This window comes from Anopheles merus, chromosome 2L (assembly GCF_017562075.2).
Source record: "Anopheles merus strain MAF chromosome 2L, AmerM5.1, whole genome shotgun sequence".
In the NCBI taxonomy this organism is placed as follows: Eukaryota; Metazoa; Arthropoda; class Insecta; order Diptera; family Culicidae; genus Anopheles; species Anopheles merus.
In genome coordinates this window covers 17,938,062-17,959,376 of record NC_054083.1, presented here as the reverse complement: position 1 = coordinate 17,959,376, position 21,315 = coordinate 17,938,062, and the positions used below count along the sequence as shown (strand labels likewise).

At 41.0% G+C, this 21,315-nt stretch overlaps 2 protein-coding genes across 9 annotated transcripts in view; both read left to right on the top strand.

Annotated features, from left to right (window-relative positions):
* LOC121594012 (myb-like protein Q) overlaps nt 1-6,639 on the top strand; it is an 84,374-nt gene extending 77,735 nt beyond the window's left edge. For all 7 annotated transcript variants that reach the window (XM_041916848.1, XM_041916849.1, XM_041916852.1 and 4 more), the window contains exon 11: nt 1,063-6,639. In XM_041916848.1, coding sequence (XP_041772782.1) covers nt 1,063-1,548 — 486 coding nt within the window. In that variant the 3' untranslated portion in view covers nt 1,549-6,639. The remainder of the gene's footprint in view (nt 1-1,062) is intronic.
* Nucleotides 6,640-15,326: 8,687 nt separating this feature from the next.
* The window catches only part of LOC121591580 (GTP-binding protein RAD), a 38,443-nt gene continuing 32,454 nt past the window's right edge, over nt 15,327-21,315 (top strand). The window contains exons 1-2 of one of the 2 annotated variants that reach the window (XM_041912272.1): nt 15,327-15,486; nt 18,487-18,877. The gene's annotated coding sequence lies outside the window, so the exon portion shown is untranslated. The remainder of the gene's footprint in view (nt 15,487-18,486; nt 18,878-21,315) is intronic. The other variant, XM_041912273.1, reaches the window with a different exon arrangement.

Here is a 21,315-nt window from a genome sequence, read left to right as displayed (position 1 = left end):
TCCTCTGCATCATTGCGCCAACATGTGCTGTCGTTCATATTTAGGTTCATTGTTTTACACCCTACTAAACCCTTTGGTGATGGTACTTAACACATATACCGTGTAACAGCATGCAGCATACTTTATAATTAGTTGCTTTACTAATCCATTAGCATATTTATTTATAGTTTATTCATTTCTTCACCCTAATCTAGTCATATCTCGTGGGATGTTAATTTGCGGTGGGCTGTTACCTCGCGCTGACATGTTTTGTGCCTCAAGTTGTGTGGCCCGAGCTGCTGGATGAGCTTTATTTTCCTCATTTGCCTATTTTTTTTATTTAAACACATGTTTTTGTTTTTATCCAAAGGAAGTGAGTGCTTCAGCCACTTCCCTAAGTTAACTGTACAGTATATTGAATCCATGCGATCCATTGCATCTATGGTAAAACGTGCTGATGAAGCGATCGATTGTCAGTGCCGTAGAACAAGCAAGATATCCAGTTTTAGGTTGCATTTTTGATTTATGTGTGGGAGGCGCCCTTTAAGCCATCAAAGAAATGATCACATTTTACGAGATAAACATTCGAAATCATCCTAGCGAAAGGTGAACACTGAAGAATACTTCAGACACAGACAAGGACGGATAAGATAGCGCAGAGGAGAGTTGCGTGCACACACTACTTAGCCATGAGTTGAGAGTACGGAATGTAGAGTTTCACCCCACTTAGATGTGTGTTAGTCTAACCCGCTGGTTTTAGTTTGCTCCCAAAACACAACGGTACGGTAGTGCAATTGGTAGTGGAATCCGCTCGCAATAGGGACATTAGTAGTATTTCTGTAGCAATCACATCGTGCTCAATGCTGTGTTTCATACTGTAAATGTAATACCCATCGTACTGTCTCTATCCTGCTACTATGTATATCTATACCAGTGCATACTCAGAATACATTCATACATTAGGTAGCGATTAGTGCACATCAAAATAAAATGCAACATAAAAAAAAAACAACAAACTATGAACCACCATGATCGGAAAGTGAATGATGAATTATGAATCCATAAACCCCCCCGATATTCCAGCAACATTACAATCCTGCACTATCGGCTTCCTCGACGCCTACAAGTAATACGCCAACTCAGCAGCAGCAGCAGCAGCAACAACAGCAGCAGCAGCAGCAGCAGCAGCAGCAGCAGCAGCAGCAACAACAACAGCAACAACAGCAGCAACAACAACTTACTCACCATTTAGTTCAACAGCCCCCGTCGGTGCTACCGGTCAGCATTCACATTGTCGATGCGGCCGCCCATCACCATCTTGCACATCCGCATCAGCAGCTGCACCATCAGCAGCAGCAGCAGCTGGCGCAGCCGCAGCACGTGGTGGTAGCGCAGCACCAGCAGCAGCAGCAGCATCACCATCTGCACCATCAGCCGCAGCTAATACAGCATCACATCATTCCGCAGCAACATCACATAATATATCAGCAGCCGCTACAACCGATCCAGCAGCAGCCACAGTACCATCCGATGTACCACATCATCAAGCAGGAGAACGACAGAAGTTGAAAGCAGCGGCGCTCCCGCCAACATCGGTATGGCGGTACGCACCATCCTCATCATCATCATCAGCAGCAGCAACAGCAATCGCACGATGATCATGATCCGCAGCATCATCTTCATCAGCAACAGCTGTATCATCCACCACAGCAGCAGCAGCAGCACCAGCACCAGCAGCTCCATCATCATCATCATCAGCCGATGCATTACGAGGATGACGGAGCATGATGATGGGCGGTTGCGAGGGAGAAACATCCGCAACAGTTTACACAGGACTACTAAAAAGGTTAATGCGAGAGGAATCTTCGTTCTGGCCAGCCGCCGGAGGAGGATATTGTAGCTATGTGCTCCACTTGTTCGTGGGTTGTACCGAAAGGAGCAAAGCAACATCCTGCAAGGAAGAGAAACGTCCCAAACGTGTGTGTGATTTCTTTTGCGATGTTAAGACTATCAAACGGAAGCTAAATCAAATGCAAGCTAAATCGATGCAAAAGTCGCAGAAATAGATAAGAAAAAGCCAGTAAAACCCCTTCTATTAAAAACGTGGCAGACGGAAACACACACACGATGCGCGCATTTGGAGTACATTAATTGTAGTAAAGTTAATGCTAAAATTATACCTCTTCTTAAGTTACTATCGCTCCGTTGCTCTCCCATTTGTGAGGTATGGTGTACAGTAGAAACAAAATCATGGAGGTGTAGTGTAAGGTATCAAGCGCGCATTATTCCACAGTGCCGCGATAAATCCTGCTTGCTCTGTGGAATAGGATTGATGACCGAATGGGATACGCTGGGATTCATTTAGAAGCAAAACAAACAAAACAACTGAGCGATACAATAACATTTTAAATACTGTTGATAGGAAAAAGATGTGCTAGCTGGAGTGTAAGCAGTGCGGCGAGTGTATGTCGTCCAGTGTGTATAGTGGAAGGTTCAAGAACGGTTCAAACCATTATTCGCCTTAAACCCGAGCGCGGGGGACCTTAGCGTCTGGGATCTCCTTTCCATCATAAGGGGAGCACATGAGAGAGTTACAGAGTACTGCGCAAATTTACGGTATGTTCCGTAGCAAAGCATATGAATAGTGAGGCCCGTTCAGCAGTTCAGCAAGTCCGTACCATGCACGAGGCTGGAGTTGATGTTGATTTTTTTTTGAGGATTTTTGTTGTTTTGTTTATTGCCAAATGGATGTTTTGTTTTTTTACACTTACACGACTGCGCATTCCATATATCGACTAAATATGAAGGGGGAAACGAAACAAGAAAGAGTGGAGAATTGGTTTAAGAAGAAAGGCTTTTGTTTACATAAAACACAAAATGTCATTTGCAATAGGGGGAGGAGATGCGTGGGTAGTCTCTCGTCTCGTGGAGTGTTTCCTTGCTGCCTAACAATTAGATTGCAGTGTGCAGTGTGTGACAAACAAATGATGGCGTTGGCAAATGTAGCGTTCGCTAACAAGTATCAAATCAAACGAAACGGACTGAATTATTACGATTTTTTGTGTGGTAAGAAATTAGCTTAAAACCCCCCTCAAGAGGAAAACAATCTCATTTGCAAAAGAACATAAAGAACATAAAATCAACATGATGTCTAGATTTTAATTTTAGTGTTGAAGACAGGGAGACAAACAGCCCCGTCGATAGGTGATAGAACGATGGCGATACTTTAAAGATCGATTGGTTCGTCGAGAACGAGAGGGAGAGAGGGAGAGAGTAGAGCGAGGTTAAATATTATGTTAGTGTAAAATCGCAGGTAAATTGATGCTGTGCAGCGATAAATTTAGTTTGTTTACTTCCTTTTGTATTGTTAGCGCACATGGTGAGTGTGTGCGTGTTAGTGTCTCTATGCTGTTGCGTCGTTTTGGCGCAGCACAGGCGGGTAGCGTTTGCGTACAGTCCATCTTCCAACCCTCGATAGGATGCAGACGAAGGAATTTCTCATCGAATGACAAATGCAAGCTTAAAGTGTCTGGAGTTACATGTATACATATTCTATTGCTACTACTGCAACAACTATTATTGCAATTATGCGAATATCTATTGATTTATGGTATTATTACATTTTGTCATTATTCTATTATATTATTATTCTGCGACCTAAAAGGCAGCAACGGGGCTGCCGGAAGGATCAATCGCAATTATTGTGAGATTAGATCGCGAGAAAGAGAGATAGAGAGAGAGAGAGAGAGAGAGAGAGAGAGAGAGAGAGAGAGAGAGAGAGAGTCGATCCTGGACAGATAATGTTCATCTAGTTTCTTCCATTTCATTTTTAAAAAATCGAATCCATGCGTCAAATGATGTGTATAGCCGCATAGCAAAACAAAAAAACAACTTCCGATAAAATGCGTTGCAGTTAGTCTTAGCGCGCAGTAAGGCGCAGTGGTTAATGCAAGAGCGAGAGAGAGATATAAGAGAAGGATCGTTCAGAACGTCACGTCGTGAGTAGCAAACCCCATAGGTGATTGCGCAATAATGTGTGTTTGTGTGTGTTTGTGAAATTACGAAAACTTCCATTCACTTCCCTATATTGTGTAGGAGCAGAAAAACAAAATATGTGCAAGTTGTAGTTGGCGGTGGAAGAACAATAAAAAAAAAACAAAATTGTATGTAAAGAGTAACTGAAACGCAAAAGATTTCAAACCCCCGCGATCAGCGCACGGAAACGATCGGAAAGATACAATAATAAATCACGCAACATCACGCAAAGTATTAAAAACGTTGTGTAAATGCATTATGAATTTGTTTTGTTTTCACTGTGAAGCAGAGGCTGGGGTTAACACTTTGCGCTGAAGGAATTTTGTCGTGCGATACAGTTTCGTCCTCATCGTCATAGTCATCATCACCAACGTGTCACAATGCGCACGTAATACAAACAACAGAACCCAGAGTCATACTCCACCTTCCTAAGTGAGACACACTGAGAAAAATGGTGATTGCAAAATGCGGAAAGCCGGAATGAACATCTACGAAAGAAAACAGTTGCAAAATTGGGTTGGCGTATTGCATTATTATTATTTGTTTTATTTGCTCAGGCCATAGCAAAGCGATGGACATATGTGCAAAATAGAAAGGCTGCTGCTGAAACCAGAAACTAGCAATGTGAAAAGGATACTACTAAAATAATCAAGCACTCACTAGCAAAGACGACAAGAACAATGTTCTCGAATTTGGTTTGGTGTTGTTGAAGTGGTATAGAGAGAAAAAAAAAATGAATTGAATACATGGTCCTTTCGCAAGGAAATTTCAAATATACAGGGATATTCGAATGTTTATTCGTAAAAAAAAACACACACACACGGCCGCCTATCGCCGCTTTGTTGATTTGTGCGACCGAAACACATCATACACACAAATAATAACCGTTCGTGTCCGCTTTTATTGAGAAGACCGCATGGCCACAACTAAAGCAAGATTGCACCGGATTTGGTATGTGGGTGAAAAAAGAGAAAAGAAGAAAATTGCCGCTCAAATCTGATTGCGGGGTAGAGGAAAGAAAGTGTAAAAAAACCTTAAATAATTCGTCCCTTTAGACAAACAAACAAGCGATGGTATGGTATGGTAATTATGATGAAAACTAAAAATATGTAGGTAAGCTTTAGGGCCTTGTATTATACGTAGGGCAAGTAACGTAACACGATAAAACAAGCAGTAAAGCGCAAAAATTGAACGATATACTGTCATGATGGGCGGCAACTAATAATGGACATGGAGAACGGCGTATATTATCGCTGGCGTAAACGCAACTGTTAACGCACGTGTGTCCATCGGAGAATCACACATTTATCGGTCGATATACTTGACACACAGAGATTGGCTTATCGACGGAACTGTTTTAGCGCATAGTTGCATTAGCGCAATTTTTTGAAAAGTTGTAAGAAAAATTATGGAAATATTTAAAAAAGGCAAGCAGTTACACTCACACACGCATTCAACCGTTGCTGCTGCTGGTTATTGTTCAGTTTGGAGTAACAATACACCATTGCTGCGGATGGTACTGAATGAAATGTTTCAGTTTTAACACACAAAAGCACGATGAATGAATTACACTAAACGATGGCCAAAAACACGCATTTAGTGTTTATGCTTTAGCAGCTCGGTTCTGTGTTAAAAATCGAGCAATATTCAATTGCGTTACGTTTGATAATAAACAACAATTGGAATATGTTGGTTAATGGTTCGTGCATTTGTTTTAGCATAGTTTTGTTCTATAACAACATGCTTATGCTGCATGCAATAATACGACTTTGTGTTAGCTACTATTTTCCAACCAACAAATACTACAGTAAGTTGCGAGTTGGATGGTTTTGTTAATTCCCATTATTTTTTATTCGTTTTATTGCTTTAAACGACACGCGAGTATAAATTGTAAATCTTCCACCCACAGCAATGAATCTTCTTATGATTGTTTAGTATAACCCAAATAGACACAGAGTCTACAACTCCGGAATAAAGTATCACAAACCAATCATAAGGGGTACACGTGTGTTGATAGCGTAAAATCAAATGATGATAAACAGAACGATGCTATTTTGTGTGCGATCGGGTTATTATATTACGAGCGTAAGCAGAAGTTCTCATGTAGAGGTACATATTATCAGAAACTTATGGATTAACTGTGCAATTCCCAAAAGCGGAAAAGGGTACACGTGTTTGGGATGCTAACATAAAAGGAATGAAAATATAGTAAAAATGGATTACAGGATGTAGCATGGACTAAAAACAGACTAAACAAAAATAGCAGCCCCTGTAACAATGCAAACATGGAATCAAAATCAGTTAGGAAAACAAAGGATGTGGATTGTACGCTTGATACGCTATATCAAACATCATTCACGTAGAACGTAAAGAAAGGAAATCGTAACATAACTCTATACGCTAAACACCTACTAGATCCTAGCGTGCCACAGAAAATAATAACATAACAACTACAACAACAGCAAAAAACTAAACAAATACAACCAAAATCAAACGTACTACACTAGTGTGGCGATACGTGTAAACACGCGAACCTAGAACGTGGACAAAGTAGAATAACAAATAACAGTAAAAGAAAAGATCCAAACAATGTAGTAAACAATGCAGAATGAACGAAAAAAAAAACAAAAATCAACATGTCTCTTATCGTTGACGCCCCAGCAAAGAAAGGCATAAAACAGTACTCCAAACTGCAATTGCATTCAAACATGCAACTATGATGCGTATGAAAAGAAAAAAAAACAGATTACAACTGATATGTGTACAAACTGTAAAACCAAGAATAAAAAAAGGAATATATACATGCAAACCCATTATATTATATATATACATACGTACACACATAATACATATATACTTATATATGTGGCGATATAAAAAGAAACAAAAAAAGGACGGATATTTTAAAATGAAAAACTGATATGCGTTTTGTTCATTTTTCGTAGTATATCATCCGAACTACAGTAGGTGACCGCTAGCTGAGAGATTAAATTTGTGAGAAAAATGCATATTTACTATGAATTTCTCTTCGTAAGGTTGCGGATGTTTTATGTTTTTACATTTATGTGTTTTTTAAACTGAGAATTACTCCAATTAGTGAACTTCCAGTTTAAAAACTCCAGTGAAACACATCCAGTTAGCGGTCACCTATTGTATGTATGTTTCGTTGTTTTTTTGCGGTATAGTGATTTGGCAGGTTCTGCTATTTACCAAATATGAATTATTTCTGAACTGCTCCATTTATGATCGAAGTATCGCACAGTTCAAAATTGATAAGTTTGAATGTGACAACGGGAAATCGAACTTAACGATAATGGCAGGTAAGTAGTTATCGTGCTAGAAATGTCGTTTGGTAATGAGTAACATATACCCACCCCACCTAACTTCGGGGGGTGGTTCATTGAACCAACTGGGCTATAAATAGTCGACGCCCTAAGGTGTGTTGGAAGATGGTAACGGCATGCTTACCGCTTGCATCAGCGACATATTCTCCCGACGTCATCGCGACTGCAACTGTGCGTGTCGTGTCGTCAGCTAGTGAACGAGAGTGACCGGCTTCGAAATAAGTGGTCTAAGTTTGAACACGCGATTTGAAACATCTGCCAACAGCGGAACGTAGTGTTGTTTAGAAGAAAAAAAAGTAAAGACATGTGTGGTGCTGTACCGTTAGCTCTTTATTTTTTTCGGCATCTTTAACATATTCTCACACTTTCATCATGCGGCGGTCAAAGTGGAAGAGATAAATTGCGATGGAGGCGCCTGGTAGCTCTTAATTACTGAAAATGATGTTGTCACACTGAATTACACAGAGTAACTGTAATGAAGGAAGCAAGTGACAAATTCATAAATTTGATAAATCGTTTTGGGGGAAAAAATATGTAACAAAATTAGTATTGATTGTTTAAATTTACACCAGAACGTACTATGATTCCGAAAATGATTCTGTGCAATATTTTGGTCTTCCTCCTTTTGTAAAAAAATGTATTCTTGAATCTTGATTCTTGATTCGAGTACAAAATACTGCTAATCTTTAAGTATGACATTTTATACTATCGTATTCCTTAAACTAATCTCGAATGACTGACGAATACATTTGTTCAAGCTCAAGGTCAATATCCCCATATGTAACATGAAGATTGTGCCAACACGACAATAAGACTGACTCTCGGGATGGAGGAAGTCACATACAAAAATTTTGCATAGTTAAGATGCACTAAAGTCACTGACGACTAGTAACTGTGAATTTATTTTATGTTTTGCATGTAAACGCGAGAGAGAGAGAGAGAGATAGAGAGAGAGAGAGAGAGAGAGTATTTGATTTTTACCAACGCAATACAGATGACCTCCAAGATACGACTGTATTTGTGACCGAAAAAATGTCCCAAAGCAAGGAGTAAGTCTAAATAATATGTATGTGAAATATCTATGAATGTAAAGTTTATAACCGAAGTTGGAGAGTTTATAATCGGAATCTACGATATCGGGTGTTTCATTTCAAACAATGTTCAATAATGTATTAATTTTACTTCAAAAGCCGTTTACACGATATAGATATTCAAGATCGGATAGTTGGGGAATCTCAATGACAACTTTTAACCGTGTTTGATTTTGATTTTCGTCGTATCTGCGAATCTTCGTAACTCGAGGGGGCCGTAACTCGGGGGACGCCTATACTTGCGATACAAAGTTTTAGATATAGTGAAATAGCTCCATGCATATTTCTTGTGATAATATTTTTTTTCGGCTATTAGTTCTGCTTAAGTTCACACAAATCGGTTGGCTTAATTTTTTCTATTTCAGCAAAAAATTTATCGTATTTGAAAACAAAAACAAACGTATAAAAAACCATGTTGCTTTTTACGGATACAACGATTTTCAAAAAGCTTTTATGTAAGAAATTAGTTATAAATTTATCTGACATGGAATTACTTGTCCATAAAGCATTTTAGTGGCTACTAAATGCACGTTTTTCTCGATAATTTCAGTCGTTAAGCCTTTTTTATCATCCCCGGAATATCCCTAATATTTTTAGTGCCAGCGGAGGATGGGGTCATCAAGAAGCGATATTGCCCTTGTTTTTTTTTAGTTTTGACCAATTGCCCTACTGTTGATAATCTTCAAATGATGAAACATTTCATTTAGTTTTTAAAATATCGGTTAAATTTAGCATTGCCAATGCGGACACTCCTGAGGCAGAACATGACCGCAAAGCGGTTGTAACGCCGAATGTGTAAGTAAGTATTACCAATGTTGAATCATGATTAGATGATATTATTATAGAACTACAGCAATATCACCAATCGTATTGCTTGATATCACTAACCGATTATTTTCTTTCTAAAATGCAATAATGTAATAATTTAAAAGCAAAACTAATTTTAAAAAATGCTTTCGTATAGCTCGTGGCTCTCGATTATTTACAAAATTTGGCCCTGTGCCTCAACAGACTGCCGATCGCCGTACTAAACGGAAACGGAGCCAGTTAGCTGTCTGTAAATTTTAATGGCAATAGTTGAAAAATGCCGTTTTATTCATTTAGTTTTTTAAACGCCATATTTTGATAATAAGCATAAGCAACATCGTCAAAACACTCAAAATTCTACGTCCTTTTTCACTCACTAACTTAACGAACGTTAAGCGGGAAAATATTAGAACTTTCAGTGAATCAAAAACAAGCTGTGTGCAATATATAGTAAATCGCGTGTGAATGTGACCTTTAAAAAGCAGGAAGGAACTTTGTGAAGAAAGGACTCACACGCATCGATTCGGTTGATTGGGTTGCTCGCAATACGGTTTTGCAAGGTATGGATTGGAATTCCAGTAATTAAAAAAAGCAGAATTATAACTAGTTGCATTAAATCAGGTGTATTGGTCAACAATCAAATGTAAATTGGAGATGATTGGAGCTGTTATAAAAAAATTAAAGGATGAAAAGTATACAAAACAATTAGAAAAATGAAGCATACAATGTTTATTATTGCTTCGATGGTTATTTGATATGTAAATGATACCACTATGATGATGAAATGTCCCAACTCATAAAGTATGAAGTAAAGATGAAGTATTAGTTAAATTATTACTAATGATTCATCCTTTATGTTCAATAAATGAAGGAAACTATGCAAAATATTCCTTTCAGTAATGTTATGTACCAAAAAGAGAGAATACTGGATTTGCCAAAATTAGTGTGTTCAACGGCTCCAATACTTTTGGTGTGTTTTAGCCAGTTGTAAAGAAAACCACTGCTCAGAATAAGAGGCTGCACACCACTCCACATCTATTGCATACACAAATTAGCACATTTGGCAGTTCAATTAGCAGCAGCAGCAGCGAACGATAAAAGTGGAATTGCCGAGCTCGTTTCATTCGCACTGCAACCACGCAACCTTGCTGTGTGCAAGTCATTTTTCAACGAAGTGTAAACACTGACAGTACATCTCACGGACAAAAGGAAAGGGGTACAAATGAAAGACACCGTGTGAAGCTCTGGCTCTGTTTGCTCTGCGAAAGCGTCAGATAACGTCCAACACTTTGCAGTCCATCGAAGATGTGAATAAAGAGGGATGAGAAAAATAAAATCACACCTCGCTACTTGGCAGATTTTGGATAATTTTTTTAAATGTTTCTTTTCTATGGAAGATTCGTTGATCAGTTGTAACATTTGCCAGACCACCGTGACTCGACTCATCGTCAATTCGCAAAATATTACAACTGGAGGGGAAAACAAAAAACGAAAAAAACATAACCGAAAAACGAAGAAAGTGATTAAAATCTTCTGCACGCCCATTCGAGCACCGCTCGCCTAAGTGGGTCTGTGGTGCGGTTGCGTCTGTCGAATGGGTTACTTTCTTTGGCTAAGGTGCTCCCAAACCGTATTTGAATTACAAACCGCAAACGGATATGCCAGCGCAACGCAAATTGCGGAACAAATTTAGAAATCGACGAATTTGAGGTTTTGTTTACGCTAGAGGGTGGCCACCACGATCACCACCGGGCGAGGGAGAACCATCACGCCGGAGTAATGGGACGGAATAGTGGCAACAAGGGCAAGGGGTGGTGGCGTCGCGGTTTCGGTGGTAAAATGTTGTTTTTTATGGGATATTGTAATGGCCGCACGAAATTCGATCATCGTATAGCGCTTCTGTGAGTGTGGAACGAGGAGGTTTGAGGAGGGAGGGGGACGCTCAGCTTCGAGCAGTGGGGCATCGGAGGACGGCTAATTAATTGCCGCTACTCGACGACCGATGGGAACCGAGAGACGATTGTAATACCCTTGTATCCATTTGAGGACGTAGAGATGAGGCTGCTGAAGAAGTATGGAAGGTGCGATGGAAATTGTTGGCGAGTTGGGACATGAGTTGGCTTTGGCGTTTTGGCGGTTGCACAGACTATCTGCATTCGTTAACATGTTTCGATCTTTTATGATTTTTTTTGTATGTAATAGTTTAAAATTTGGCGGTTGAAATGTTGTCAACACTCCATACATTATCAAACGTCATACTAGATTTTTCAGCATGCATGTAAATATTGTATGCCCGGGATAAGGCCATTTTTATGGAAGAAATGCCTCGTAGAAGACTGACGACGTGGCTAAAAATGTGTCTTAAAACATAAATAAATAAAAATAATAAATTTAATAAAATAATATGAATAAAACCGTTCCGTCCTTATATTCGAAAAGGTTACCTCAGCTTTGATTGTTTTGTTATACTTATGCCTTCGGTGATGTATTAAAATTTAATAAAAGTATTGGAACTCGTTTCAAGCTTTAAAAAAAGACAATTTTAAAATAAATTTTTATTTGTGTACAATTACCATTCAGATATGGAAAATGCAATTTTGTTGATGAATGTTTCTTGAGGGCAAGTAAAAAAATCGTTTCTCCAATTAATGGAGAAGCCTGGTTGATTGTAAAAATCGGAATTATTTAAAAACGCATTTCACTTCAACCTCAACTTTCCGCTTGTATAGTTGTATTTCTGGTGTTTAAAGGTAGTATAAATCTTACGAATTTAGAAAGCTTAATATAGTAAGAGGGAATTGTAAGTTAGACATAGCTTGAAATGTCCTTCCGGCGGAGTGGCATGCTAATCTCCAACCGTACGTTGGTACGTTGGTTCAACCGATGCATGTGCGTATGTGCGTACCTGTATGTGTTACTGTTGCTCTGAATCTTTGTCTTGATACTACTCTGCTTCCTATCTGCATGTCCTGGTGCTGCAACAGCAACAAACAGTTGCCCAAATGGCCGTGAATTCGAATTTGGGCCGAACGTACAAGGAACGACAAACGAAAGGCCTGAGCAGTTGGAGGGGGAGGGGGGCGTATGTTTTAATTTTTACGACGTTCCTTCATCTCAATACACCTTCCTTGACCCAGTCTGAGGACTTTGTGCCCGGAGCCATGGCCCTGGTTGGAACTATTGGGCGACGAGGAAAGAGGTGGAGGAGGTAAGTAGGTTGGATTCAAGAGTAATGAACGCACGCTGACATGGAGACAACAAGTGTAACAGCTTGCACGCGCACACCCAGGAACAAGAAAGCGTTAAAAGAAACATGCACACACACACACACATACACACCCAAACACACACAATCACACACAAACAATCATTCGGTTGATTTCACGCATGCAAAAACATGGCAAGGTCTGCACAATGTCTGGCTGCGCGCTCGGTTGATTGTTTACACAAATGGGTTTTTTACGTCGTGGTTGTTGCTGCTGTTGTTGTTGTTTTGTGCGCGTACGGAGGAAATATTAATAAACCCAACGGCATTCTCCCGAGCAGTGGAGCGTGTGCTGGGCATGGTGAACGAAGGGGAAGGGACTTAATCTGGCAAATGACCTTTCAGACTTCGGGAGCAGTGCGGGAGCAGATTCTGCTTATATGCTTATATGATTCTGTTCATATGCGAACGGCGCTCAGTAATGTTTGATTGTTGCACGATCTGTATGCCCTCGGAAGCTAAACCATTCACATACGACTTCATTTTCATTAGGGGCCGTTTTCGAATAAGGATTCAATTTAAAAACAATCATCATTTGGTTCAGAACTGTTGTTCCAAATTACATAAAAAATGCCATTGGTTTTATTTGAAAAATGTTTTTACCAAAATAATTACAATACTGGATGGAAAATAATTTAATAAAATATGAGCTGTTTATGGATTATTTCAATAAAATATATTAAATAAAATTTTTACCTCAATTGGTAAACATTTCTTTGTCATTTTGATCAAATTTCATCAAATGTTATTTTGAAGAAAAAAACAATTAGCGAATATAATGTTGTTTTTAAAGCTTTCCTATGTCGATGTGAATAGTTTTAAGCTCTAAAATGAAATTTTATTATTATTGGATGTCAGGTGAATAAGATAATGCAAACAATATACAGTCGAGATTCAATAGCTGGCATGGATTTTGCATGAATGAAGGATATTTGGCTGACCGTTTAGTTATAAAACAAACTTTTATACGTGTGACAAGCACGCTTTTAATAAAAACAATTCAATAGCTGCCAGACAATCGAATTTAAATAAATGAATTCGGATAGTATTGCAAGCCTTTAAGATCGTATCGAAGGTCCATTAAGAGGTCGATATATGAGAAAACTGGCCGTATATCTCCGTTAAAATGCGACTAACGCCAACATGTTTAAAGTCTCTATACAAATTGGCAACAGTAGCCAATGTCCATATTGCCCCGTGCTACCATACGTCTCTTATTACACACTACAATGCACGGCGTACACATCTTTGCTGCCGTTGCCGGTTGAAAATATTCCCGACAGGTGGTTTCCGTAACCGTGTGTTGTTGTGCCTGTGCCGCTTGTGGCGGTATGAATGTTTAGCTTGCCGAAAATAATAAACGATAATAACACCAGAAGCGGCAGCAAAATACCGCCGGGAAAGAAACCACTCCAAAGCCACTTGGCCGTACTCAAGCAGATAGGCTGAATGAAGTGTTGTTAAGAAATAGGCAGGCAACAACAGCAATGAAAACACACAAATTGTCTATGTAAAAACCCTTCCGAAGGAGAAATAAAGCAGGAGGTGTCGTAAAAATCCCTGGACAAATTTATCAACCCTCTGTCAAGTGCTCGCACCACGCGCACCAGCCAAACGCGCTCTGAAGTGCGTAGCTGAACGATGGCCTACTTTTCTTCCCACTTTTCCTTCCCCCGGTATCTTCAATGATCCTTTCCGCTTGAGTGTGTCAAATGCACTCGCACTCGGGTGGGCAACAGGAGTGTGTTGTTAGATGCCGTGTTTCCCCAGCAGCTGCAACTCGTGTACCCGCCTACACAATACTTTGGTTTCGCTTACGCATAACATCTACCTTTCCTTTTCCGCTTTTACTACAAAGTTTTGCGATGCTGCATTAGTTTTACCTTTTTTGTGTGCTTCTCTCTCCCCTTCTCCTCCTTCCCCTCATGCAAAAATCGCGAGGTTTCGTTTGCGGATCCAGACTTCGTAGAAACGCCGGTCGGAAAAACTCGTTTCTCCGAAAAATCAGAAGCCTATTCCGGGCTGTCTGCCGCTCCGTACTATACTCTACTACGACTTACTACTACGCGTGCGACCGAGTTTTTTTTCTTGGGACAGACTTTCCGTTGTTTGGCGCTCTCTCTATCTCACACTCTTACTCTCTCTTAGCTCTCTTCTCAGAAAAGTATTATCAAGAATGTACCATTTCTAATATTCGGCTTGCAGCTGGAAAACTAGTAACAGGAGGAAAAAACGCAATAGTTTGGAAAGGTTTGTTTGCTATCTCCATCCTTCTCACGCGCGGTGCATCATGTTGTGACGTCATAAGAGGACAAAAAGCCCGCAAACTTTTCATCACCACCGGAAGCTGCTCCATTGTTCAGCAAGCGGAGAGTTGCTTCCGATGCACGACGGTTTGAGAGAGAGCAATCGACTATGTGCGTGTGTGTGTGTGTGAGAGAGAGAGAGAGAGAGAAAGAGAGAGAGAAAGAGAGAGAACCATTCACTCAAAAAAGTGTTTGGTTTGAACGATGACCTGCCTACCTGCTTGCTTCAAACCCTGTATTACATGTATGTGTGTGGGGTAAGCCTTTGACTTCTTACTGTCACTTGGAGCAGTTCACACAATAGACACAAATGAAGGTATGTGAAGCATGATGACGATGAGGAGATGATGAGCCCTCCATTGCTCTTAGTGAGTTAATCGCTCACTGCACGTCATAGTGAGTGTTGCACCGTTCACCGTAGTGAGATCGGCACCACTCACGAACCGAGCCGAAGGACCTGCTGGGGGGAGTTTGGAGCTGGCATTTCGCGCGCTCTTTCTCGTTCGGCTACTCGGTCGGAGTGATGGTGAATGCGCGCGCTCGCACCCGATGTCATTGTCACTTCGACCGTGCAGCCTGAAGGTAACGCGCGCTCACTTCCAAAGTCGCGGGTTCCGTCGTTCGCTGGTTGTAACCACGGCCACGGCCATTCAGTGTGTGTGAGTGTGTGTTCTTTCGCTTTCCTAGTAGTGCCGAAAGTGGGGGACGAGAGAGAGGTTAAGAACATCCTCCAAATCCACTAGAGCAATCCTTGTAGTCGCGTGAAGTACAACCCCAAGTGGGATGGTAGGGAGTGGGCCTGTTTATACGTTCATTTGTGTGAACCGCCATGTCCGGGGCTAGCCGGAACGGAATTGCGAGACCACGAAGTGGTTCATGTGTGTGTGTGTGAGTGTGTATGTGTGGGTACATTTTCCGGAGTTCTCGACCAAGGCAGGAGTTCAGTTAACAAGCGCGCCCGGCAGACAAAACTCTTTACCGTGCTGTGCCAGCCGCTGATGATGGTCTAGTTCGGATGTTTCTAGTGCTCTGTGCTATTCGATATGTGAGTGTGCGTGTGTGCCTAATCTACTACGAACATTGGCCAGAGGTTTGTGTCGTTCGTTCTTTGTGCTGTCGAAATAGATACTTCAACACGGAACCCGAACATTGCCCTCCTGCTGGCAAATGTGGCTATTGCCTTTTTCATTGAAGAATTTTCCGAACCAAAGTGTGTCAAGCATTCAAACCCCCCCCCCCCTCACACCCTGCTCCCGCCACGTGAAGCCATTATCAGCTGGTTTAGTAGGTGAACCGAACGACGTTTCCATTTCGCTGTCATCATTCCGTGTACGACCGTTCGTTTGCCTTTTCTACGTTCGATCGCTCTAGTGGTGCGAAGTGGAGCGTGTCTTAAGAAGGCGAAAATGTCTCAAAAGAAAGAAAAGAGCGGTACGCAAATTAAGGACCCATCCATCCCGGTTGACGTACATTGTAAAAACATTCATTTCATTTCTAAATAAAATTAAAAGTATACACTCGGCTTTTGTTAGGACGGCATTATTTTCTGTTCGGCCGTCCGTTCTCTGCTCGGTCCGGGAAAAAGTGTACGGATGAGCGATCAAACGGAATCGAAACCGGGTCGGCAGCTGATAGGAGTGAGAGGGTGGCAAAAGTGGTGACAAAAAACTATCCCTTTCATACACACACACACACATAGAAACGCATCAAATACACACACTACCACACATGATCTACTCTGTCAGTGAAGCGGGCGAGAAGATATGAAAGTGACGTCGTCGCCGATGTGTAGTGAAAGCAAGTCGAGCTAAAAAAAAGCACACTGACATACACACACACAAGCAGGCAAAGCAGGGACGAAAATATCTCCGCCATGGGCTAAAAATAATCGGGTGTTCAGCGCGCGGTTCATGAGTTTTCCACCAAGCCTCCGCTGCCGCTTGCTTGCTGCTGCTGCACGTTGCGCCACAGTCTTTCGTCATCAGCCCCGCGCGCCCGGCCGAAGCGTTTGGCGAAGAATGGCGAAGCAACTCAACGTGGCCAGTAGTGCGTGCGTGTGTGTCTGTGTGTGTGTGTGTGTGTGTGTGTGTGTGTGTGTGTGTGTGTGTGTGTGCCTGCTAGTTGGACTCAAAGATATAGGTGAAAAGTGAAAATCCTAACGACCATCGAATCGGCCACTGCCGTCAACACGGCGAGAAGCTTGGGGAACGAGCGAGGAACGAGCAACAACATGCCGTTTCTTGCCTGCAGCCGAAAATTCTTCACCCTCCCTAATACCTTCCCCACCGACGGTTCGTGGGAATCGGAAAATTCTTTCCACTTGCGAAGCATGTGCTTGCTGTTGGTGTTGTTGTTGTGCTACCGCATGTCTTATTTCCATTTCGTTGTGCTCGTTTTCTTTTCAGTGTGTTTTTTCTCGCTCTCTCTCTTTCTACTCTCCTCTGTAGCGTGTAGCGAGTGAAGGATGTTTCCCACTTTTGAAACGTACCGAGTAAAAGCGGGTGAAGGGAGTGGGGAGGGGGGGGGTAGAAAAAAAGGAAAAGAAAGTGTTGTCTGAACGAGAAGTCCTTGGATTTCGGAACAAAATAAACGAAGCACTCGTAAAACAATGAAAAAACGCACACGCAAACAGTTTGCTTTAACAACCGCAACTGGCGACAGTTGGAGTGGACACCGGCAGAACCGGGCAGACAGGGGGAAGGTGACACTTTCCCTTTTGGCTTTCGCTAGTCTCCCGGTTCTGCCCAAGTAGCCGACGACAGCACGACAACAAGGCCGCAGGTCTTCTTCACGGCTGACAGATGCGATTTTCCAATTGCAAAAGAAGGCACCGACAAACAAGCATTCGTTTTTTTTTTTCGTTCGTGGTGTAAATGGAAGCAAATCAGCAAGCAGGCGAGCACACGTGGCCTTTGGCTTAGGCCACCCTGAAGGTCACAGGAGTGTGCTGCCAGGGCAGCACCGAAATCGGGAAAATATTCGATTGCTGATAAGTGATAACGGTTCAAATATTACATTCGCTATCGTTGTAGGCGGGTTGGCCAAGGTAGGTGCTGTTTGGGTGGAGTAGGGCAAGCGGCAAACCCCGCTTACATGAAAGTCCCATTAAAAAAATACACGCACACACATACACAGCCCTCCTCCACCTCGGAGTCGGATCGTGATCGTCGACCACCGCTCGACCGTACGTACGTGAGGAATTGGGTGATTGGGAGCTTGAAAAGATGGGGCCCGAAACAAAGGGCGCGAGGCAAGGCAGGTGAATGGCTGGGCAGGGCGGTTTCGGGGAAGATGGTTGGCGCTAAAACAAAAGCTTCCAACTTTCATCCACGAGGTTCGAGGTCGTCGTTGTCGTCGAAAATTGAGCAAATTAATACTGGCCGGATATGGATATGATTGAATTTCTTCTGATTATTGGGATGACGTTCGTGCGTTCATTTATTTTTCCTTTTGATGGAGGAGAACCTAGGGAAGGAGAAGGAAAATGAGGAAGATTTGGGACAAATAGATATGAGCAGCATAAGGATTATGTTTCAATAAAATTCGTTTTATTTCCTTATAGAGTGTTTTGGTGATTTTTTTCATAAAGTTTGAGCCGTTTTTGACATTTTTTTTTAATTCTTGTTGTTTTAAATTTCTTTCACATAAAAAAAAAACAGTGCATCGCTTAGGTGAAGTTAAAAAGCAATACTGAAATTCGACACCAAAGATACGCAAAAAATGGCCCGTAGCTCGTTTAGTGCAGTGTGTTTCGTAGTGTGTTGCGAGTGAGAGTGTAGTCTAGCTACCAGTTCGGTTTGCTAGTGCTAGTGTGAGCAGTGGAAAAGAGTTTGTCGTGTGAGTGTTTAGTGTGCGATAAGCGTAGGAAAACTGATAACAACACGGTGGTGGCTGCGCGAAAAGGTAGCTGGAAACACACATACTCTCTCTCTCTCTCTCTCTCTCTGGTATATAGCCGGCAAAGGCGGTGTGTGTTGCAAAATCATTGCGAAACTGCATGACAATAAATGGCACAATAGACGGAAGTGACCGGCGAAGGAGTTTAAGTAGGTAAGTTCTTAAGAAACACAGCCACAGAACTGCAAACTAGTGAAGTAGAAAGACCAAACTATCTGGATGATATTAACATGGCAAGGTGGTGAGAAACTCATTTAAACTTATTTTTCATGTATCTAGAAAGTTTAATTGAGTGGTTTTAGCCGCATTCACAGACACACACACTTACACAAGCATGCATCACACCAACTATTTGCGAACGTTTGTGTCACCGGGCGTGCTGCTGATGCTTTGGCGAGCTTTACATTATCGGATTGGGTTTGATTTTGGCAGTTTGATTGACGTTGAAAGATTTGATTGAAATTCTTTTCGTGCGTTCGCATGCAATTGAGAGAAATTAATTGGAAATTGTGCGTTCACTCTTTGTCCGCGGGGCTCGTAACTGAGAGTGCAACAGTGCTAGATGCATTGGTGGCCTACGGTGTGATGTCTGGGGTTGATTGATTGACAGGATTTATGGGAGCGCTTGAACGAAACGATTCGATTCGTGTTTGGCTCGCTGTAATATGGTTTAAAAAAGGGGAAAAAAATGTTAAAATGACTTCTCGTATTCAATTAAAATAAGTTGAAGTGTGTATCAACAAAAAACACATAAATAGGCTGTACAGTTCTATTGCAAGCTATAAAATTGAAAATCAGGAGCTATAATGAACACTTCACTCTGCTTCTCACTTTTTATGGCTTCATCCAGCTTCGAATACCACACCTAACGGGTTCCGTTCGGCTGCAACTGAGTGTGAAAAGAGAAAATATAAATATCGGTACCGGCAAGCGGTCCTCATAAAACACAACACAATCGATTTGGCCGTGCTCCAAATATGCCGGTGTTTCCCGTCCGGGCCAGCCCTGGGAAGGAAAAACAAATCGCCAGCGAAGGCGAAATAAAACCGGGCAAAATAAATCTTGGATAATGATGCAATGCAAGATTGGTCGGTTCGGTTCGGTTGTTATAGCTATATCCTGGCCCTAGCCGGTGCACACCGTGCGGCAAATGAGACCAATTAATTGTACCACTACCACTACGGTCAGTGCTTGGAAGGAGCAAAGCCGGCGAAAGGCTAAAGGCCATCCTCGGCCCTGGTTGGGCGAACAGGAGCAGCAAACTAACGATGATGAAGAAGGGCAATAAAGTTGGAGAAAACATAAAATTATTCAACTGTCTCCGTTCGATACCGGAAGAAGCCCCGGGATTACGACTCTTTGGTATCGAGCTCGTCGCCGGTGAGCAAATGATTGTGTTTATGTTCTGCAAATATGGTCGATGTGGTTACGGCAAACGATTGTGTCCAATTTCAAATGCCGGTAGTAGTGGCTATGTTTTTTATTGGTTAATCTGATGCTTTACTAGTATTTGCTATATTAGTATTAGTAAGGATTTTTGGACTTTTTAAGTCAAATTCATCCTGAGAGTGGTTGTAGAGAAACTTTGAGTGTATTTAACAAATTTAATATTTAGCAAGAATTTTTTTCAAATATAATTACTATGAGTGAAAAATTTCACAATTGAAAAAGCTACATCACGAAAGTATTGTACACAAATGTCAATGAACACTTAATGGTTTATTAAAAATAAGGTTCAAAATTATACAGTGTTCGTAAAATAATCTAAAAAATAAAAAAAAGCAAAATAGAAAAGGAGGTAATAGCTTTTGATTGGTTTTCACAGTTTTGAAGTAAATTTGTTGATGACCTATTCATGATAATTATTTAGTAAATCCAAAACCGATAATGGGGGGTTAATCTTATTGTTGTCAATGCTGGAAGTTAATATTCTATTTATGCGAGAGCATTTTCTGTTACCGGTACAACCAAATAAATGTCAATTCAATAGCAAGCTTTTAAGTTTTAGAACATAGCATAAAGAGTGTTTAACACTTTTTTTATACAAATGTTGAATGACGATTAAATTTTTTGAAAACACACTCCCACATTCTCCTGTTTCTTCTTTTCTCTCTTGCTTATTTAGAATTGGACATGTCGTTCATAATTTCTTGTGAAAAAAATGTGCATTTTCTCAAAAATTCGCACGTAATTGATAAATAATGCTGAAATCCTCCCACTGTTGTGTGAACACATCTAACGCTATACGAAGAATGGTATTTTAATTATAAGTTCTTTAGCTCTAATTAGCCACAGAAAACCAGGTATAATAGTAGTCAAGTCTAGACCTATTACGGCTTTGGCGCAATAAAACGCAAGCGGATGAACGGATTTACTTACAGCAATATTTCAATAAACACGCTTTTTTACAGATCATCACGATCCCTGCTTATTATAATGATTTCAAGTACATTTATTTATATTATTGATTTATAGCTACAAAGATGACGTTGAACATTCTTTGAACAATTATTATAATTATATACAATTTGGACACACAGTAAGCACGTAGAGAAACAAATTTCCCGTTATATAATCAACTTAAAACCTCG